This window comes from Anoplolepis gracilipes, chromosome 2, assembly GCF_047496725.1.
Source record: "Anoplolepis gracilipes chromosome 2, ASM4749672v1, whole genome shotgun sequence".
In the NCBI taxonomy this organism is placed as follows: Eukaryota; Metazoa; Arthropoda; class Insecta; order Hymenoptera; family Formicidae; genus Anoplolepis; species Anoplolepis gracilipes.
The window spans coordinates 1648920-1672668 of record NC_132971.1 but is presented as its reverse complement, the minus strand read 5'-3'; the positions used below and the strand labels follow the sequence as shown (position 1 = coordinate 1672668).

At 33.6% G+C, this 23749-nt stretch overlaps 2 protein-coding genes and 1 long non-coding RNA gene across 7 annotated transcripts; 1 reads left to right on the top strand and 2 right to left on the bottom strand.

The window, feature by feature from the left end:
• Nucleotides 1-522: 522 nt before the first annotated feature.
• On the bottom strand, nt 523-6584 carry LOC140662779 (protein ECT2-like). Of its 2 annotated transcripts, XM_072886408.1 has the most exons (12): nt 6486-6584; nt 5805-6015; nt 5555-5690; nt 5205-5414; nt 4787-4933; nt 2618-2752; nt 2378-2447; nt 2047-2171; nt 1565-1964; nt 1046-1468; nt 819-970; nt 523-699 (listed from the first exon to the last, which is right to left on the bottom strand). In XM_072886408.1, the coding sequence occupies exons 1-12, from the start codon at nt 6496-6498 to the stop codon at nt 562-564; spliced, it is 2160 nt and encodes a 719-aa protein (XP_072742509.1). In that variant the 5' UTR covers nt 6499-6584; the 3' UTR covers nt 523-561. The 2 variants fall into 2 exon arrangements, with proteins under 2 accessions (XP_072742509.1, XP_072742510.1); XM_072886409.1 differs by lacking the exons at nt 5805-6015; nt 6486-6584 and having other exon boundaries at nt 5205-5380; nt 5555-5686.
• Nucleotides 6585-7182: 598 nt separating this feature from the next.
• On the top strand, nt 7183-8675 carry LOC140675528 (uncharacterized). The gene is made up of 3 exons (XR_012048400.1): nt 7183-7631; nt 8052-8192; nt 8487-8675. It is a non-coding gene; the product is annotated as an uncharacterized lncRNA (long non-coding RNA).
• Nucleotides 8598-23255, bottom strand: Mta1-like (metastasis associated 1-like). Of its 4 annotated transcripts, none has more exons than XM_072910116.1 (12): nt 22035-23255; nt 20052-20119; nt 19701-19794; nt 16248-16430; nt 13948-14193; nt 13556-13824; nt 13250-13438; nt 12730-13152; nt 12033-12630; nt 11637-11783; nt 10705-10969; nt 8598-10177 (listed from the first exon to the last, which is right to left on the bottom strand). In XM_072910116.1, the coding sequence occupies exons 1-12, from the start codon at nt 22147-22149 to the stop codon at nt 10039-10041; spliced, it is 2736 nt and encodes a 911-aa protein (XP_072766217.1). In that variant the 5' UTR covers nt 22150-23255; the 3' UTR covers nt 8598-10038. The 4 variants fall into 4 exon arrangements, with proteins under 4 accessions (XP_072766217.1, XP_072766213.1, XP_072766224.1 ...); XM_072910112.1 differs by lacking the exon at nt 22035-23255 and adding an exon at nt 20660-20859; XM_072910121.1 differs by lacking the exons at nt 8598-10177; nt 22035-23255 and adding exons at nt 10377-10544; nt 20660-20862.
• Nucleotides 23256-23749: the final 494 nt, after the last annotated feature.

The following is a 23749-nucleotide window of genomic DNA, read 5'->3' as shown; positions in this document are numbered from 1 at the left end:
TCATTTTAAATTATTTTAACAATGTAACATATATATCTGTAATTGATTGAATCTCTTACGCGCGTGTAAGTCAGAATAAACTTTTATATATATATATATATATTATGAGAAAATTTAATTAATGTACAAACTAAAATTTACGCAAAGAATATGCATAGACTGTCACGATTTTTGTAAGAGATCAACATTAATCCTTAATATATTTTGCGCTTCTCTTTTTTTTATTGCAAAATTAGCCACACAACAGGTGCAAAATTACAACAAGCAACTTTATGACGTTAGACACAAAACATTAACGAAAGACAAAGAAAGCGATTTCGTGTTAGTAAGGGACAGAGAAAACGAGGTGAAAATAAAAAATTAAAACCTGTATATAAAGGGGCTTATAGAATAGTAAAAGTTTTAAATAAGAATCGCTATGTTGTGTAGAATATTCCCGGACATAATATATCTGCGAAACTATATAATTCTATTTTATCATCAGATTAAGCCATGGGTTAAATCAGTTATCAATCATTCAAATTAAAATATTAGACGATTTTATTGAATATTATATGTATTTTACAATATTCTCCGCTTGTGTGTACTCCAATTACGTATACTTTCACGTCGAGAAAACACACGCTTAATTGTGTTCTTTAAAGATCTTGCATTAGTACGATCTTTAAAAAAAGAATCACATCTAATAAGTAATGTATCCTGAAAAAATAAAGACTGAATAAACCAATAAATAAATAAACGGAGATTATATATTATATAATGATATTTATTAGACTTATATCACTTTATCCAATATGTCATAAATTTTATATACATACTGCATCAGCTATACGGAAGACAAGAGCCATTTGTCTGCATAAGGTTTGTAAGTATATTGTTTTATTTAGTTCTTCGGTAATTATGAAGGAAAAGAGCTTTTCCCTTGATTCTTGAGTGCTACGTACTATGAGTGCAAATTGTTTAGGATATTCTAGAAAAATCATAAAATAATTATAACCTTTCCTAATAATTATAATCTTTTATATATACATATATGTATTCTTACCTTTAGTTTCTTGTATGTCCACAACTTTCCGTATGGTACACAATGATAACAATTTTAAATGTTTATATGGTTTTCGTTGGCTTTCTTTTTTACTAGATTGCAAACTTTTTTGCATATTTCCAGAACATCTTTTTTTGCATATTATCAGAACATCAGTAAATAAAAATAATACTAATTGATCTCCCTGTTTACTAAGCTCTTCGTGAATTTCCATTACGTCACATTTATTGATAAATAATCTATGCGAAGAAACTAAATGTGGTGGACATTTATCAATCTCATTGAAAATATTAAACATTGCTAATTGCCGCTCCATTTTCCTTTTATCTTCGTTTATGTATGTCATAACTTTCTTAATACAGTTAATGGAAGCTTCCAGAGCACTATAGTCCGGGTTATTTTTGTCGGTATGTTTAAGAATATCTGTAAAAAATAATAACATTTTGATGACATCTTGATAAGAAATTTTGTTTAAGCTAGAAAAAAATAAAAATCAATATTATTTGAAAATGATTTTACCACTTAATAATAAATTAATACTAGGTAATCTTTGTATTGGTTTAATTAACAGCTCTTTTAAACTTTGTCTACCACATTCTGGTATTGTCTGACAATTTTTCAAAAAGGCATGAAATCGTGGTTTGTTTTGATCACATTCTTCCAACATTTGTTTTGTATTTTCGAAGAAGTTAACATATGATGGATATGCTTTAACCAAATCTGGTTCATAATTCAGAAATATTTTGCCAATACTAATATCTTCTTTCCAGTTAGCAGCATTGCAACGTAAAACTTCCAATAACTGCTTATGAACGTCATAGATGGGTGGAAAATTACCAAATATAATCTTTATTTCTGTGCTATTTAACAATTCTTTTTCACTTTTTCCTACGAAATTTTCCAATGGTAATTTGAATAGCTGTAAAGTGCATAAATTGTTAAAAATGGTTAAAGTATATGAGTCAATTTGTTTTTTTATTATTTGATGCATGAGTACTTACCGTCATAATTGTGTTGAGAATACCAACATAATTGGCTTCAGTCTCAACTAGCTCCAAAAATACTTGATGACGCTTCGATTTTTTTGTATCTCCGTATTCTGTGCGCCCAACAGTTTCTGGAATACCTAATAATTAATAATGAACAATAATCAATATAATTCTTGCTTTTATATAATTTGTTTTATAATTTGATGATTATATAAAGTATATTTTATATTAAATAACAATTTTAACAATCATTTGACATTTAAATTGTTTTATGATGTTAAAAGATATTGAGAAGCAAATACATTTTAACTATTAAAAATATTGTTATCCATTATATGCATACCATTTAATTGTTTATCTAGATTTACTGTGCAATCGAGTAAATTTCCCCTGGCTAGTGAGCCTGCTTCATTCTGTAATATATTAGATAATGTTATATTTGATGCCACAATCTGATTGTTTCGTCTACTAGATGTGGCAGGAGACAAAACTGTTTTTAAATACTAAACAACAATAATAAAAAATATTATTCGAACAAAAGTTATTATTATCATTATTATTATTATTATTATTACCAACTTACATTTTCAAATAAATAGTCTTTTTCATCTGCTGCTGTCTCATCCTGTACAGATGTCCAAAACCAACTAGTTGTGACTATAAAAGTTGACACTGTAATAAGATTTGATAGTGCATTTACATTAGACTCATTTACAATCTGTAAAATAAAAAACACCTTTAATATATTATAGTAGTATTTTATCTTACTAATTATTATTATACTAATCTTCATGCGAATACAATAGTAAAATAGATAATAGACAGAGTTAACACATAACATTGACACAATTTATAATAATATACAATAACAAATTTTAAAGAAACTAAACACATGACATATATGTATCATCTTCTTCAAGTAAATACTTGATATTCTAATGTAAATATTAATTTTGCAAATATTAATATCTCTTATACACAAGTTAATTTTAAATAACATAAACCAGAATATTTTACAAACCATAACACAAAACCAAAAGTCATTTGCATATATTATTAAAACTGAAGTTTTTTTTTTAACTTTGACAAGATTAATTTTTATTTAGATTAAATATTTTTTGCCCGGGTTAATAAATATTAAGTCCTAAATTCTTTCCTCATCATTCAATGTAACTGTAGTATTATATATAAAATATATTGTTACATTTTAGTTAAATAAAAAATAAATTAGAGGACAATTCAAAGTACTTTAACAAAAACAAAAAATATTCTTAAATTAAAATACCACGAATGCTTTATCCTTCTGAATCTTCATATCTGGGTAATTGATTTTTATGTCATATGATGCAGATTGTACAACGCAATTTTTCCCTATTAAAATTAAAAGTGTTTCTTGAACGATATTTTGTACAATCTTTATAGAAAAATTGAAAAAACTTAGATAAGAACATATATTTCTTTTTAAAGAAAATTTTTCAGGAGAAAATAATGATTTAACAAAAGTGTCTTGTTTACTATCAAAAAATTTTGGACAGAGAGAGAAATTAATTTTGAAATAATTGATGTGTGTGATTTATATGTGTAACAAATATACTTTCACCTAATGCATTATATAAAAAACATATCATTATATTTTTCATGTATCAGCATTTTATGAACAAAAATGCAAGAATTAATTTTTTTTACGTTTTATATATTATTTGAGAGTTATTTTAGCTCTTAACTATGAATATTCATTATGTATGGAATAATAAATATTCATAATACTTTACAACAAACTATTCTTATGATATATTTCAAAGATAAAATATTATTACTTATCAATGACATATAAACAGTATTTATTAATTCTTTTCATAATGTAGATAATCTTAAATCATTTAATTTTGCTAGGAGATTTGACACAATTTCACACAGAAAATTATAGTAAAGAATTAAGTAAGGAATTTTTAAAAATATTGCATTTAACCTTTTTATTGCTTATCATTATTGATGTTGCTGTAATGATATAAAAAATGTATATTCCAATATCTTTTATGAAGAAAGACTAGCTTGCTAATAATATTTGAAAAATATATTTGTTTAATATTTGAAATAAGTGTATATAGTTACTTTCTGAATAGCCTCTATAATGTATTAAATAAGAAATAAGCATTTGTCTAATTCATACACATCAATTTTCTCAAAATTAAAAAACCTTTCTCTTTCTGTTCAACATTGCTAAATATAATATAAATATAAATATAATATAATATAATATAAATATAATATTTGAGTTTTGTAGACAAAATAAATATCCATACTAATAGCAGAATCTTGACTAACATAACATACTAGAAATAAAATAATTTCATATATTTTGTTCTTCATCTATATATTACACAACAGACGGATATTTTTTAATGGAGAAGAACTATCTTGAATTTTTCTAGAATTTGCATTGTCAATCTTGATTAATATATACTGCAATCACAATTACTAGTTCTCATTATATTATAAATCACACTTATAAATAAGAATTATAAAAGAAATTGATTTAAAATACAAGGAGAGTGAATTATAAAATTTTAAATGAATTTTCAAGATATAACTTCATGTTGCATTAGATTTCTTGTAGAAAGTGCTACATCTATCATCTAGTATGTGTGTCATTTACATAATGAGTAAATATTAATTTATGTAATAATCAGGTAATCATATTTATATATGAAAAATAAAAAAATTTGTAAAAGAATTAAAATTATTAACTCACGACATGAGTACAATTTGGATCATTAATCTCAGTAGATTCACCACCCTGCTGCTCCAGAATTGCACACATATGTTTCTCCTCTTCTTTGAGAAAACCAGTAAAACATACTTTTGCCCCATAAAATGGTTTCAACTTATAAGTTGCAATCTGCATTTAAAAAATTTAATATAAATTTAATATAAAATTAATATAAAAAAGATAAAAAGGTAATACAAGATTTTCAATATAAAAACAAATCATTTGATGATAAAAAATCTATACATATATTGTACATTATTACAGTAGATTATTTCAAGCATGAAATAATAATTATTAAAAATATATCTTATTCAAAATGCGATAATTTTTCTATGCAGTATTAAATATATAAAAAGCTGTATTTTAAAATTATTTCCCAATGTTTAAAAAATACACTTACTAATTTCTCATTATCTGCATAAATGGAGATATCATCTCTAACGTTCCACAATGCTATTATCCATTCTGCTGACATAATAGGCAATCTGAATACATCAGCATATCTGTACTTCAATCCACTGCAATGATTTGCAATAAGATGCGTCACTTTAGTGCCCATTTCTCTTCGAATGGTACCTCCCATAAAACAAACCATATTAACTAACTTGCACTGTTAAAAAATGTTATTGTGAGAATGTGAATACACATTTTATATATATGTATATCAAGATTTATGAACAATATCACAATAATATGAAATATATTTATCTATATTTATGAAAATTATAAATATAGATAATATACACTTACTAGTTCATGTTCTTTAGCTCGAAAGCCGCTAAACACCACTATTATGTTTTTCATCGATAGTGTAAATATTGGACTTCTACTAGGCAAAGATGCTTTTACCTCTGCCAGTTGCAGCAAAGCTGCAGATCCCAGTATACTATAAAGAAATAATATTAAATTATAAATATTTTTAGTTATTATTAAGTTATAATATAAATTATAAATATATTTCAAATTTTTATCATAAGAATATACTATTAGATATACTAACTTGTGACGAGTATGGTATAAAGTATAAAATGCAAAACCCTTGAATTGTTTGAATACGAAGTAAGTATTATAGGTAGTGTCTTTGCTATATTCAATGCCAGTTTCAGATTTAAGTACAGAGACTTTGAGCTGCTGAGCAGCAGCATTAAGTGCAGGATCATTGCTAGCTGCACCAACTAAACATATTCTCTTTTTGCATGATATTCTATAGTCTAATAAAAATGAAAATATTTTCGTTAATCTCTTTTTTATCACTTATAATGAAATAATTAACTTATTATTGTAAAATATCAGCATTTAATAAAATTATTAAGTATTTCTGACATTACAAAAGATTTATATTTTCATCAAATATTTGATAATTTTATTTTTTAAATAGTGTATATATAAAATAATAAAAATATAAAAATAATTTATTAAATATATATTATGTAAATAAAATTGTTGCAAACAATAATAACTAATTTTCAAGAAATAAATCGGTCTTTGTCAAATTTTTATCATAAAATTCGAGATAGTAAAAATCTTTCTATTTAAATTTCAGTTGAATTTTTTTTGCACACACTAGAAGCCGTACATATATATACAAAGTATATTGTATTTCTCATCGAATCTGCCAATAAATAACGTAAATAAAATCATACAAATGTAAGTAAAATAAAAATCAGGTGTATATACATACCCATATAGCGCATGCAATAATTCACGTGCTAACGTGATCTAACCTAACCACATAACATGAAAATTATAACCGTAAATCATAAACAATTTAACTAATCATAAGCTTCGTTTACACCGAGCACTTGATACACGTACTAAGTACTATACTAGCCAATCATGGCCAGTCTTCTAAAGAATGGAATGGCTGTGATTGGCCAGTAGTATTTAGATTAGTACGCGTATTAAAGTATGTTGATGTAAACTAAGCCAATATAGCCTTATAGCCATAATGCATGAATAACTAGATGCGATAAATCCGAAAAAAATACGATCCGAAAAAATGGCGCACCATTTGGTCAATTCAAAATAGAACTCTCTGATTGGTCAATTCTGCTAGTGTCATTATAAACAAAATGTCAATAATATTATGTATGTACGTATACATATATGCCAATCAATCCTTTACAATTGTTTTCGGTTGCAATTATATTCTATTCTGATCTATTATTATCTATATATGTATATCTTATTTTATAAAATAGAGTTGGAAAGTCATTAATTTACAACGATAACTCATTTACGTTACTGGATAAATTTTAATCAATACAATTTTCATTACCTTTTTAACGTTATTACAAAGTTAAAAATTATATATAAATCTATATACAAAGTTTATATACATTTTTTTATATTAATTCTCTTTCTGTCTTCCTCTTTCTCTCTATCACGTGGTCCGGAATTGCACGAATTTCTGATAGGCTTCCGGAAGAAACGTACTAATTTCGGATGTTTTATTAGAGCGATTATGTTATCAATTGTACACTTATCACTCCATAGTTTCGTGTAAAATCATAAATAATTGACAGGAGTGACAATAATTTTACGCCGATTTTCGATGAAGTATAATTTCGCGCGGTATAACTTCTCCATTAACCACGTGCTTTTGAATATTTAACTGTCACAGCTAACAAGGACGAAGATTTCGTTGCATTGAATAAAGAAAGGCATGTCGAAATGTGTGATCGAGTTCGTAGACAGCTGATTTCTTGGGCATACCTTGGACGAAAGAATTTACAGCGAGAACAAACTAGTCATAAACAAATCTACCAAATATAATTGTGATATAAAAATGTCTGACATTGAGAAACATCAAAACGCAAGAAAATTGGTAGGTATTTAACGTGTGTTGTCAAATCCAAATATTGTGCAATACTTTAGAAAGCACAGTAAACTTAACATGAAATATATATTTTATATTGAAATATATATTATATATAAGGTATTTATATAGGAAGCACAAGAATATTTTATTTGCACTAGTGCACACTAATTTACATTGACATAAATAATTAAAAAAATAAAATATACCAGGACCTATTTTTATTTGTTCAATAATGTCGTCAAGTAATGATAATAATATATATTATTATAATTATTTTAATGTATGTTTTAAATTTATAATATATAAATTTGTATGATAATCTTTAATGTGCACTAGTGCATACTAGAGCTGAATTCATTATTAGACAATTTCTGGAGTATCCACATAATCAAAGAGTTGGGCATAAAAATCGATTTTACTTTTTAGATAATAAATGATAATAATTTGAAGATACTTTAAATATGACTCTAAACTAACAATGATATGCAATATACAAGAGAAAGAATATTTATTAGAAAAATGAGTGCGAAACATTACCTTATAAGTTGCACCAGAGGTATTCAAGAGGTAAATAAGACTATATCACGCAGAACCTGCGAGTATATGATCTCTTGGAATCATGTTTGTGGCTTTACTGGCTGGAGAATTATTAATTTTTTTATATGAAAATATAACAAAAGTGATATATAATTAATTATTGAAAAATAATAACTAATAATGACATTACAAGGAACACTTTTCAATTCTGATTTTTAGTATTAATCTCACTCTGACAATACTATTAGTACTAATTGGTACTAAATAATACCACAGCATGCAATAAATTTAGAAAGATTTTTCATTTTTTTTTTTTTTTTGCAGTTGTACAAAAGATGATCCAAATGAATATGCAGCTGTATATATCACTTTGAACGCATTTCAATTTTTTGAAGTATAATACCAATATAAACCAGTAGAGAAATAATTAGGATATTCTTTCACTTATGCTTATGTTTATTTATTAATTGTTGCGACGGAAGAGAGTCATCAAACTTGAAAATTTAATAAAAATATTCACAGTGAGCATTCTTTCTTGCTGTCTCTCGTACGTACTAATTCATTCTCTCGTTCACTTTCTTACTCTCTCTCTCTTTCTCGCTTAACACTTTCTCTCTTACACATTCACTTTCGCTCATACATTCGTCTGTCTCTGTTGCCTGCATGGCCGTAACATTAGCTACTATAGAAAATGCAACGGTTGGGTGATCGATTTTTAAAAAACATGATTCGATTGATCTAGAAGTATACTCAATCTCAGTGTCACTGGAAAGTCACACAACCGTTGTGTTTCTGAACGCAGCCATTCATGAGCTTATTCGCAGGTATGGATCAATCTTTTTTTTTACTATTATACCGATATATCGGTACCTGGTATACGTGTTTATATGTATGTGTGTATGGGTGTGTATGAGTGTTACTTGGCTATGTCTGGTACGATGTATATGTATATATACACATTCAATTCTTAATAATTATTAATAACAACAATAATTAATTAATACGAATAGAAAATCATTTTACGTTGAATGACTTAGTTCGCTGAATATTAAAGCTCGTGCTCCCTCATTGACATCATATGTAATTACGACGTCAGAAACGAGAAATTAAATAACTTTTTCTTGCAAGATATAACATCGAAATAGATGTTTTCTACGTCATTATTTGCTTTCAATGATATAATAGATAGCTTTAAATCGGGATCACTCATATAATTATATAATTTTTTAAATAATTATATAATCATATAACGAATAGCTCTAAGGGTGGATCAGTTGTCATAAAATTTATTTTCGTTGATTGTGCAGAACATATGCACATGAGATAGATGTACATTATTTATACCAGATAATAAAACAGAGAATTTCCGATAAATTTTATTAATATATATCACCGAATATCATCGAATGCGAATGATGACATATATGAAAAAATTTATATAATTAATTTATATAATTAATTTCGAAATACTATCGTATTTTATATATTACAAGAAGGTTTATTTCTCGCTCTTTACGTTATTATTCGATATGACTAGTGAGAAAACAAAAGATTTAATTCTTCAGTAGTACTTCATAATGAAGTCGTTACAGTTCAACGATGTTGTCGATTGTTAGCATGCGCGTTCGGTCAAACGAGGCCTTTTTCTCGATTACGGCGACTTGCTCAGCTCCAATAAGGAAAAAAATTCTGAGGAGCTTTCGGGATCTTTCCATTTTTAGATAGCAATCCCTGCTCGGTCGGAGCTGCCGATTATTATAATACACAAAATTGTAATCTTTATTTTGCGTAAGTTCACTCGTTAAAGATCGATAACAGCGTCGTTTATTTCGTGTGTAAACAAACATACACAATATTATCCGATTGTATTACGGATTCAGTCCAAAATGACGACCATGTCTTCACTGCGCACCGTTCTTTGAAGATGAGGCGGATGCACAGGGATCGACAATTTGCGCCACGGTTTACGCGCTGCTCTTCGTAGTTCCATCGAGGCCAAGGTTCTTCTGACTCGTCTGCAATTCAATGAATCAAAAAAATTAATATACGCTCCAACACGCTATATTGTATATTTGTAATTACTAAAGTTATTAGTAAAAGTTTAGATTTAGATAAAATTTTTATATGCTATAATTTTGCGATAATATTAGTCTTAAAAATTAAAAAAATTATAATAAAGAAATAAAAATGGACAGGGTAGGAACCAGTTCAAATCATTGTGTGTATATATGTAATTTCTTGCACAATCTTCTTCACAATTATTTTCAGTAATTAAACGATAATCAAGCAAATCGAAAGTAACGTGACTTTCTGGATTCACATTTAAATTGATTATATCTATCTGTACGTATGACATACGTCGATGTGTTCGCATGTTTGAATCTGAAATTATAAATCATTTATAGTTTTTCTGATTGCAAAACTTTTAATTATTTTGTGAAAATAACTTTGAAGAAGCAAATTTAAATAAATGAATAACTAAATATAAATATATAAATAAATATAGTTTTATTTTGATTTTTACACTAATTTTTATACTAACTTGATCTGTTCAGTGGCGCGGAAATATACATCATCAGGCGCATCCATCCACGATATAACTTGTTTACGCGCATTACTTCTAGACAACGGTGCACCGTGGGGTAGCGTATGTGGATGAATAGCTCTGCCGTTGAGAGGTGGTGCGAGAGGAAGAACAGCAGGCGCAGGGTGTTCTAGCGCATGCTTCGGATGCAGTTGCTGCGCGTGATGAATCCTTTTTGGGGGAGGAGGTCCACTGGGAGGAAGCGCCGCATTTAGGGCAATACCTAAAAACCAAAAAATAAAAGTGTTAGATTTAAAAAGAATTAATTTGATTTACCAGATATCTTCGCAGAATTAATGTTAATATTCTACCCATATAATAATCATGATTTTTTAATTATTTAATGTGTAAATACTAGTATACAATTATGAAAGTTCCATCTATATAATATAATAATTGCAAACGGTTGCAATTGTAACGGCTAGATGAAGACAAAGTAGGTATTTTGAAAAATTTAATAATAGATATGTATGTGTATAAAATTTCTTCTTCGATATTTATAATTTACCATAAATAAAAAAAAAAAGTATAAGTAGAGACGAGAAATTATCCTTTCATCTGAAAACATTAATTCTTATTAAATTGATCATCTATTTATCAAACCTAATAAGACTATTTCTCGTAATAAATGACAAACATACAATATTACATACATACTACATGATAAATTTAATTTTTAATTATAATATAAATGAAAGATTTTTAAATATATACACTCTCAAGTTTATTATATCTTATCGATGGCAATTATCATTTTCACATGCAATCACTAAACTTCAATTTTACCTTTATTCTAATTTATATATAAATAAACAGAAACAAAATTTAATTCATTATTATTCGGAATTATACGACCTAATCTATACTACGCATCTAATTGAAAAACTTACCATCTGAACCATTGATTTCATCAAAGGGTCTTGTGCGCTTCAAGATATTCTGCTGGGTCGACATGACTGGTTGCGGTTGGGGTGGCGTCAACGTAAGCCTATCTACTTCAGGTTTATTTGGTACTCTCTCGTACAAAAGACTGCCATCTATGCAACATTGAAAGTTTCTTATAAAATAATGCGTATAATAAAAAAAACTATCGATATCAAATTATAACTTTTTCAAATTCAATTTTTTGTCTACTTTTTTTTATATTACCATAGGTAATAGGTTTTTATATTACCAATAGGTTTCAAGATATTCACATCAAGATGCACACATCATTTGAAAATTGAACACAATTTATGATACATGTGCGCGTATGCGTATGTAAATATAAAATGATTGTTACGTACCAGGTGCCTTTGGTGGACGTGGAAACGAAACTCGATCGGGCTGCTTGCGTTGTGCGGGGGTGGTCAGCGCCAGCCAGTCCCAGTCACCAGCAGTCTGCGGTTCGGAAGCCAAATCACCCAGGCGCGATGCGATGTCCGTCACACGTGGACGCGGCCGCGGTCGTACGGCGCGCGCCAGGATACGAAGTTCCGCGGGAGTCTTGGAACCCAGCTGGACGCAGAAGTGTCGCAACGACATTGTATTTACCGGTTGATGCGGCGCTCGCGCAGCATGACGCGTTCGCAGTTGCGTGGGACAAAGTCGGCGCGCAGCGCGGGCTAATAGGGAGGTGCGCAGATAGAACGCGGATCGAGTCTTCATAACTGGTCGCGGTGATCCACTTCCGCCGCCGCCACTTCCGGCAGCACCGCGCAGATCCACTCCGTGCGTGCTCGCATAGTGACGACTCAAATGGGCCTTCAACTTAAACTCCTTGCCACAAGTGGGAACGTTGCATCGATGCGGTCTATGCGCGCCGCCAATACCCTTGCTCTCTTCGTCCGATCCTGCGCCTGTACGTTTTCTCTCAAGATCGACGTCGTCGATGCGCGATGGCACCTGTGATTCACGATGATAAAATAGGAATATGAAATATACTTGTACTAATGTTATCAAAAGCATGTTGTTATTGAAGCAATCGTATGCGCCTTATATAACCTTAAGTCCTCCGTATTTCTTCCAGTACGTCCAACAGGACTGACAGAGACGATACTGCATGTGCGACGGTCCCCATGCATACCATTGTGGACTCTGCACACCCTGGCAACCTTCGCACGGTTTTCCACCGACTCCGACCATAAGTATTCCAGAATTGTCGGCCACCATGCTACCATTACTGTTACCATTCAAAATGTTGGTTGGCTTTCCGTTACTATTGCTGTTGCTATTGCCCAGAGATACGATTGTGGCCGTAGAAGGTGCGGTAGTTGATGCGGGAGTTTTATTATAATTTGGTATGTAAACTTGCTTCAGCTTACTCTCCGCTTCTACAGCCTTCACTCTTTTCTGTTGAACATATCGATCCGTCGTTTTCCACATGTAATAATACTCGATTACATTCTTCAGCGTTTTCCATGGTAACTGAAAAACATAGAAAACATATTAGCAAACTTGTTTTAAGTTTATTTACAGTTAGGTTCTTCTTATTCGTCCACAATTGTATTAATTGTATACTTACAAAGTCCGCTCGTATATCAGAAAAGTCCTTCCCATATTTATCAAGTGCTTCTTCGAACAAATTTGCCTCGGACGCGCTCCATTCTTCCATCTCGTCTCGACATAGTACCGGACCGGTACTAGGTACTAGAGATGCTAAGGCATTCGATAAATCATAGCCGTGCAGATGTAAGGTATCCATTGCGTGAAACTGTAATGCAATTCATAAAACTTAATAAACTTTGAAACATGAGAAAATTAATTTTTATTAATTTTTACATAGAGCGCTTGTGAAGAATTTCTTGATGAAAAACAGTGTAATTCTTACTAGAGTAATATCTCTAGATGCAGCAGCTGCAGACATATGCAAAGAAGGTTGTTTGATGGAGGACGAACAATCCAAGGCTCTTGCAAAGGTGCCTACTGATCTACTAATCACAAGGAATTGATCAATTTGACGATCCGTCAAATTGTGTCGTGGAGTCCAAACCAGAGTCTCCAGATCTTGTAACTTACGAGAATCCGCTTCTTTTTCTGCGGCCGTCAAAACCGACGGTATATCTATCGCCTGATATCTATTACCTACTCTAATTTCACCTGTAACATAACAGATATCATATCTCTCATTAATTTCTGAGTTATTTGTAGAAGAGAAGATACAATATGTATAATATGTATGCATTAATAGAAAAGAAAACGATTTCAACTTAATATAGTTACCTTTATCAGCAAGCAAAGTACGCTGAGCAGGATCAAATACTAAACAGTAAAAAAAGGAATCCTCCTTGTTTAGATAGCTTAACAAGGATTCGGTTTCGTTCAGTAATGTTACGCAGCATTTGCCCCGAATATGCGTAGCGGGCATGGTCTCCACTTGTCGCGATAAAAACAATTCTCTGTGTTTCATTTGGTGACGTTGCTTAGTATTTAATTCCGTTACTCCACCAGGAACACTGTCCTCCATCCCTATGCATAAGAAATCGAAATAATATTTGTGTTCAATAATACTATAAAATAAAGTATATATCATCTGTTGTACAAATCGATTAAAATTTAAATTACAAAAAATATCAATAATAAAAAAAAATTGAAAAAGCTGAGAGAGAATAATCAAATATACATATAATAATAATACACATTTTTTATGCAAATAATCTTAAAACTTTTATAAACATTCCTTTTTTAAATCTATATATATATAAGGGTTTCTCATAAAAAAAAAAAAATAGATCAATTTTTAATTAAAAAATACACAGAAAAAAAGATATGTATGATAATACTAAGAGAGGTACACTATATATAAGTATAATGAATAAAAACATGAACAGACTGAATAACAAAATTGAAAATTCACATTTAAATATCAATGAAGTTACCATCATTGTTTTCGCTTATACTTTTCTACTAATCGTCTACTAATTGTTTACTAATTATATTATTTATGATAAAATTAGTATTAAGTAAAAATTAGTTTCTCGTATTTCCGCAACGTTCGTTTTTCGCTTAACCAAAAGAATCCTAGGGATAATATATTATCTTTTCGATTAATCTTTTACTCATCCGATTGTATTTCGCTCCAAGTTAAAGTAATGAAGTAAATAAAACGCGGGGACGGCACAGAATCATTCAAAACTCGAGCAGTGTAAAACCAAAAAAGGAAACATTAGCAAGAGCGGGCAACATAAAGACAAATGAAGAATAGTATACAAGGCAAAAATAATAATAATTTGCAACGGAAAAGCGATTAACTATCGATAGAGAATTACGTCATTTAGAGAAGCCTCAGATTACTAAAGTGTCATCGTGTACGATGCGGCGGGATTTTTTTTCTGTGTAAATGACAAGTGAAATGACGGTGAAGGTATACTATGTCGGGTTAATAACTAGTTAATTCGATAATAAGTGAAGATCGGATATATTTGAAGTTGACGAATAGATAAAGATCAAGATGTGCCGAGTATATGTTTATGAGAACTTTCTATTCTACGAAAAAAAAAAATGCAATAATACAGGTGATAAGGTATTTGTATGAATGATATGAATGAATGAATGATTTGTACATGTATGGGCACTTTTTGTGAGAAAAAAATCGCCGAACCCCTTGTCAATAACTTGAAAAAGAAAAAGGAGCTCGGTTGTGCCCAATTTACTGTCTCTTTGGCCTTACAGTGAAATTTACCTTAACTCGCGGTACACACCAAGATTACAAAGAATTTTCATAAATCCCGCCGCTATAATCAGTAGCCTTGTATCGTCACTGGCTTCTATACAAGATTAATGAGATAATCAAAAGATGCAAGCCGTATGCCGTTTATCGACGAATCTATGCCTCTGCATTTACTAAATACATATACTTATATCTAAATTCTGTGAATAAAATATATCCAAGTTTTAATTTTATAAATATAATAAAATTTTATATAGGTTTTTGTAATAGTTAAAAATTTGTAATATAATAAAAATTATAATAATAATATTTTACATATATATATAATAATTACATATATGTATATATATAATAAAAATAATATTTTACATATATATATATATATATATATGTATAATAAAAATAATAATAATATTTTACACATATATATAAAACAGTACTTAAAAAACTATTTTAAAAAATAAAATTGTATCAATTAAAATTAAAAATATAAACTAAATAAAAAAGTATAAGATAAAAGTCAATAAAATATTTTTACTCAAAAGACGTCTTCAATTGGATTATATAAAATATAATAAACAACAAAAATTAATAATTACATTATACGATAAAGAAAATGTACAAAAATTAATGTTAGTACAATTAAGTTAGTACATTATATATATTTTATATATAAAATATATATAAAAATATAAATAAAATGTACAAACTTAATATATTATATACATGTTGAATAAACCTATTTCTTTTTGTTTGCGCGCAATGACTATTTTCCACGAATTATTTTGCAGATATAAAGCTCGATTAGATTCATCGGTAATGGTCATCTTTTGATCAGTCTACTCTCACTCACCATGAGGCTCTTGGGCCTCCGATAATGGGGCCTTCAGCCAGCCCCCTTTCCCGCCCCCTTTGATCATCACTTTGGGCCCAATCCCATCTTTACTAGTCATTTCCTTAGTAGTGTCAGGGTTCTCGAGTTTCTGATTCTGCGTGCTCGCAGGGGATTCTGACCTCTGCTGCTCCGCGCTTGCCACTGGAATTTTCATTACAAGAAACCCACTCTACGTATTTCTCGTTTTCTAATCTTGTACACAATAGAGAACGCTTCAAGACATATGTACGTACGACTGTATACTAACTACTATACCACCTTACAGCCCGTAAGAAAAGCACGATGAATCGCGCGTTCATCCCTTTACTCCGCTCTTTTATCTCATTAACTTACATATTAACTAATTGTAAGAGAACAAAATTCCTCCGTCAAATGTATTCCCTCGTCAAACGCAATTAGGGATTGCATATTAAACAATTAGATTCATAAGTCTCATTATCTCAGCCAATTTCACACATCCGCGTTTCTATTTACCCATTCATAGTTCCGCGTCGTATATTTTCACATTCGCGACATATCAGATCAATACCTCACCACGTTGACCGTTACTCCGCGAGAGTGTGGATCAAAATATACTCCTCCTCCCGGGCATCGATTATTCATTTCGTATTTCAGACGTGCGTAATACGACGGAGTAAGTGCTCGGTGTAATTATCAGCGCGCGTGCATTTTCGGTTCGAGCTCTTTCTCCACCCGTGTTGTATATGTTTCTCATGCATGTAAAATAAAATGAAAATCACCCAGCGCGCGTTGTGTTTTCGCATCCGGCGTACGCGCTGGTCGATCGCAAGGGTAAAAAGCGAGGTAAAAATTATTATTACAGTTGGTCGAACTTTTGGCCGACGTCTAATTAGCCGCTGATTTTTTTTCTCCATCTTTTTTTTTTTTTTTTTTTTTTTTTTTTCCTGCCATCCATTCTCGCGAACCTGTATAGGTCGGCGAGAGAGAGTATGGACTAAAACCAATTTCTGTGTAAAGCTGCCCTTTTTCTTTGACCCACCCTCCCCTCCTCCTCCTCCCTTCCTCCCCCTCCCCCCACTCGCTATTCCCGTTTGTAATCGCACGCGGGCACACCCGGGTGTGCAATAGCGCCCGTGGTGCATGGTGTATCGACTTCCGCGAAAGACAAAGGAAAAGCGTATATTCTTTTTTTCGCGAAAATTCGAGATACCCGGAGTGCAAGAGAGAGAGAGAGAGAAAGAGAGAGAGAGAGAGAGAGAGAGAGAGAGAGAGAGAGAATACGGCGGAAAGGAGAAGGGAGAAGGAGGAAAGGGGGGAAGAAGGGAGAAACCCAATTCGGAGCAAATACCGCTGGACGAACGCATACACATGGACGACGAGCCGTTACATATACACACGAATAAGACACAGACAAAGAGAGAGAAAGACAGACAGAGAGAGAGAGAGAGGAGAGAGAGAGAGAGAGAGAGAGAGAGAGAGAGAGAGAGAGAGAGAGAGATGTATATATACATGGCGCGCGAAAGACGAGGGGAAGGGAGAAGCGGAACGGGGGCTTCAGCAAGGGGGACGAACGTAGGGGGAGAGTGGTAGCGAATGCTTAAAACGAAGATGGCTAGTAGGGCCCACCATTTTCGCCCGGGCACACACGTACACATCCATGCGTCTGTGTATATTATATATATATATATATATATATATATATATATATATATATGTGTGTGTGTGTGTGTGTGTGTGTGTGTGTGTGTGTGTGTGTGTGTGTGTGTGTGTGTGTGTGTGTGTGAGAGGAATACACGTAACATATACCCAAGCAACCCCTGCGTCAGCCATCCATTTAGTTGAGGGTGGTGGGTGGGCCGGGTGGGTGTAGGGGGAAAGAGGGAGAAGGGGGGAGGTAGAGGGCGATGGGAGGTAGATGGAGATGGAGGAGGATGAAGAGGTGGAAAAGGGGGACCTAGCGGGTGCACCAACGTCCCCCTTCGTCCACCCTCTGCCCCCTTTTTCTCCCCCCCCCTAGGCAGATCGATACAACCCCCGTCTCTCACAACCCGCCCAACCACCCCCGCAACTTTACTTATTATACATTCCCACCCCAAATCCCCGCGTCTCATTATCTTTGTCATTGCGAAGGAAAAATCGAGAAAGCCCGGGAATAACGTATAACTGTATACATAGCGCGTGCTTGCTATAACAGAGAAACAGAAATATGCGCGTGCGTGTGTGTTACATCTCCTGGGAGTGCAATCTTTTTTTTTCCTCTCTCTCTCTCTGTCTGTCTATCTGTCTGTCTGTCTCTCTCTCTCTTTTCTCCCTTTTGGAGAACGTATCAATGTCCGGCGACGTAAACGGATCGTTTCGCGGCCTAAAACTGACTATATATGCGTATTCTTGCGATCTCGCGCGAGATTCTTTAAAAGCGCACCTACATCTCCGAGAGATTCTAATCGATCGAGATGAAAGAAGAAATAAAAATAATTTTAATCATAATCTTTTCTTTATAGCATACGGGAGAGAAACATCCCCGCGCGGGTTCCTTCGGATCTTTCCTCGACAAATGACCCAAGATACGCGATTACAGCCGTGTTATGTGTTGCGATGACGATTACATAGGTGGTAACGCCACGCGACTCTTCCCGCTCTGACGAGTCGCGTTACACGCGGTGTCGCCCGATATATTTCTCTTTCTCTCCTTCTCTGTCTCTGTCTCTCTCTCTCTCGCACTCTTTCTCTCTCGACTTTTCATCGTTGACTACAACCGTATCGCGAGGTGTCTCTCGTCAATAAAATGATTGCCAAAGCGGAGAAAATCGATATCGTCTGGAAATTTGCTTCCAGAATCTTCCTCGTGTTGGGAGATGAAATTCGTGTGTTCGCGGATAAATTTTCCTCACCTATGAACAGTTATCGATTTGCTGTACTCGGCGAGGTTAAAACTAACTCTCTCTCGTCCTTTTACTCTTATATACTTTACGATAATTCATAGTCTCGCTCGTATATGTTGAATTTTCGTTATACATTAAGAAATTTTTCAGTTTTGTAAAGGTTTTCGCAAGCGTTACAGCATTAGAATGACGAAGAAAGTAATAAATAAATGTCCAAGACATATGTCATTCGCTTTTTTTTCTCGTGTTATACTAATAATAATAATAAAAAAAAAAAAAAAAAAAGATTTTGACGTATTTTATTAGTAATGTGTTAGTATACTATTTGAGATCAAGTCATAAAATGCTCATCAGAATAGATCTTTAAGGAAGTTTGTGCTTCTTAGCTACAACTATACAAAAAAAGGGAAGTGTTATTTTCTTTTGTACAAAAACGTGTATGGAATAATAGAGAAAATTTAAATAAACTCTATTCTGACACCGAGACTCTAACACAAACAATCTTCCCATACATTTACAAATATTTACGATAACATGTAGTTTGCGCGCGTAGATATGTGCTACTTACATTGATGTTTGTCCGCAAGCATAACTAAGGTAGAAGGCAAATCCCTCCGCCTGAAGAAGCACATGACTTTTGCTTCCACATTTCCATTTGCGGTCTGAAAAACAGGAAACAAGTGTTAAAAGGTTAAAAGATGAATATTTCGGACCTATCATATTAATGCATATGTGTACTTATTATATATATTGAAAAAATTAATACATAAGGCAATTAAGATTTATATAAAAAAGAAGAATTTACATTAGATGTATACACGAATACGGAGTAATTCTCGTTCTCATATTTTTTTTTCGATGAAATGCGAAGATACTATATTTTGATGTAATTTAATATAATTAAATATATAATTCTTACCTTATTTAATTCTTCTATCCTTCTAATCTGGTACGGTGATGAGGTGGACGTCTCGAAATAAACATAATCTAAAAATTAGCAACCAATTAATGATCCTGCTGTAAAAATAATAAAAATTATATATTTAGAATTATCATATTCCTCTCTTTTTTTCAAAATTTTAATTATCTTATAAAGACCTTTAAAAAAGAGAATGTAAATGTCTTAAAATTTCCACTATAAATTTACGAGATATCTCAAAATTATCGAGAATGTCCTTGTAATAATATATTCTTTAGAGTCAACTTTTCCTTAGCAAACATGTCGAGACGTCAATAATCTTCGAACTACAAGCAATTTAAAAAGATTTTGCAAATTAAATTTTTTTGAGGAGTTAAATAGATGACAATTACATATTCTGTTAAATTTTTTGTGTAGAAATAAACTTTTGTTTGAACAAAATTTAATATCAAGAAATATATATAAATGGCATCTTTATTGCGATTTTCCAATTTCCGATTTTCACATTTTATTTGAATTTCGTGTTTGGATGAGGAACGTACCTTCATTTCTTTTGACAATAAAAGACCGAGGCTACTTATTCGTGTTATTTTTCGATTTTGAATTACCTGTATTTGCACGCCTAACGGAAATCTTTAGTCCCGCTTTTTTCTTGCTGAAGGTCTTGAGAAAGGTTCTTTTATCTTCTAAATTTTTAGAGAGCTCCTTTAACTGGTGAAATTCTTGGAAATACATCTTAAAAAACACGTGTAAGGTCGCATGTCCGAAAATATTAAATAATTCTTGATAATAATAGGTATAAAATAAATTTAGCCAATTTAATTTTTTCTTTATTTTTTGAAAAATCACTGAACAATCATCTTTATTGTAACTTTTTATTTTTTGTATATAAAATGTGAAAAGTTGCAATAAATATGATTCTCCAGTATTTTTTTTTTTTTTTTTTTTTTTTTTTTTTCATAAAATAATGAAATAAATCATTAAAAGAATTATTCGATAATTTCCCACACGTGTGTGCAAGATGTATTTCAAAGATGTGTTTAACCGAACAAATAATCTTTTGGAAAAAGAAATTTTCGTGCGCCACGTGTTAAAAGCGGAAATAAAAATTTCCGTTTCTGTTTTCCGTAGGCGTGTACATACATACATTTGTCGCCGGTAATACAAAATCGAAAGAGGAGACGAGCGGGCAGCATCGCTCCTTTATTGCCAAAAGAAATCGGATGGTGTACACATGGCACATCATTCAAATACATCGAATACATCGATACGGCGAATAGAGACGATTCTAATACAGTATCGCCGGGATCCAATTTTGATCCGCGCGAGATTTGTCGCGCAAGAAATTAGCGTGACCTGGACGTGAGAGAGGACGGGTGTGCGGGTGTATGGGGGGAGGGTAAAGGCGGGTGAGCGGCAGGGGGACGGGGGGGAGGGAGGGAGAGAGGATAGAGAAGAGAGAAGAGGAAGAATGGAGGAGTCGGGCGGGAAAGGGGGAGGAAAAGCCGGAGCGCGTAGGTAGGTAGGTATAGGACGTTAACAGGGGGGGACAGGGCGGCAAGGGGACAAGGGGGGAGTGGAGGGTACCGAGGGAGATCCAGATGAAGAGTGGAAAGAAGAGAGGGAGCGCGCAGGGAAACGCGGGGGGAGAGAGAGAAGGAGAGAGAGAGAGAGAGGGAGAGAGAGAGAGAGAGAGCGGTGGAACCAAAAAGAGGGGGAAGAACGCGCCGCGCGGAGGGTATAGGGGACGCCATTGCGATGCCATTTGCAAACATTAATTTCTCGGAGTTAATTAAACCGCCGCTATCTCTCTCTCTCTCTCTCTCTCTTTCTCTCTTTCACACATACATACCCATACACATACATACACGCTCTATCTCTTTCTCGTTCTCTCTCTCTCTCTCTCTCGATCTCGATCTCTGTCGGATTACTCGCGGGGAAGCGTCGTTCGGCAAAGCGGAATGCAATGCGGTTTTACTTTACCTCCCACCCGGTACATGTTGGCCGTCATGTTGCTGGCGTCCTGCGTGGACCCGAGAGCGAAATTGGCGTTCTCGTGGTTACCGTGGCCCTCGTGGTATTCGGCCGGCATCGGCATCAAGGCTTCTCGTCCTCCGCAACGTGTTATGATCTCACGACTCCGCTGCCGCCACCGCCGATCGGCGGCACTCTATCAATCTATCTCTCTCTTTTTCTTTTTCTCTCTCTCTTTCTCTCTTTCTATCTCTGTCTCTCTCTCTCTCTCTCTCTCTCTCTGTTTCTCCCAACACAGTCCCGCACGCTGCTGCTCTTCGTCGCTATCGAATAGTCAACACCTCGCGGCGTAATCACTCCATCGTGTTTATTTGTCCATTGTCGATTTAAAGCTATTTAACTTTCACTCAGTCCTATATCTCGCCGCCACTGCGTCCTCTGTCCAACTGTGCTGTACCCCTCGGGGTTTTCGCTCTTTCTATTTGCCCTGTGTCTCTGTCCTTCTCTATTTCTCACTCTCTCTCTCTCTCTCTCTCTCTCGTTCTCTTCGTCTCTTTCCCTCCTTTCCTTCCTCCTTCCTGATTCGCACGGTCGCTACAGTGTCTCTTCCTTCGGACACGGAGGATACGTACTACCACGAACGAGAGTTCACGTTCAACCGATACAATATACTAAGGTACTAACACCGTTTTCTCTCGGTTAACAGTCTGATTTATGATCGGTGCTCGAGCAACAATGAGCGGCGCGCAGAGCGCGCGCGCGCACCGGAAGTGAAAAAAAATTCCAACGAACAGCAGGTACAGGTAGCAATTGGACGATCGCCACCGCACGTGTCCGTTACACGAGACGATTAGCACTGTCGGCGACGATAGTGACCGCTGCCACCAACACGGCCCGCCATTTTCATTTCGGCGAGCCGCTAAGAGAGCGCTACGACCGGACCAAGGGCCCCTCTCTCGCCGATTTCGCGCGGGCAGAACTCTCGGCCAAACTCCCCGAACTCTCGACGCACTCTCTCCGCACCACCGATTCGACAATATTCACCGCGTGCGTTACGTTTACGTTTTTTTTTTTTTCCTCCACCGCGTTCGAGAGCGCGATCGCCTCTCTTCCCGCTCGCGCCTGTGCGACTCCGACTCCGACTCCGACTCTCTCGCGAGAAGCCAACGCACTCGAACTCTTCGACGAGGAGAGAGCGGAGGAGAGTAGCCGACGTAAAACGCGCGGTACACGAGCGCTACCACCGGATCTGCCGAGGATCCGCGCAAAACAGGACCGCCGTTCGAGTACTGACCTAGAGCGCAGACCCTACGATATATAAGAGCCGCGACATTCGAGACGGCCGCTTTTCATTGGTCCGTCATTTTTCGCAAACTCCCGCTTATATTTGAATTTTTGATAAATAAACTTTTGACACATTTTAACATGCTAGACGTTTAAATAATAATATTAAAAAAATTCTTTGTTTCTAATTAAATAATATTAAATTGGTTCCCATGTTTACTCTCTACATTTTTTTCTAAATTTACACCACATTATTTGACTGCTTTAAGTCTCGTGTCCACGAGTCGAGAACTCGGTTCTAGTTTCGAGAAATGTGTAGCCAATCAGCTTGCAGTGTTTACGGAAACCCAGCAAGCTTATTGGCTACAAATTTCTCGGACAAAGTTCTATCATCGTAAGACTTTACATCTTGAGTAACCAATCGGAAATTATCGACTCGA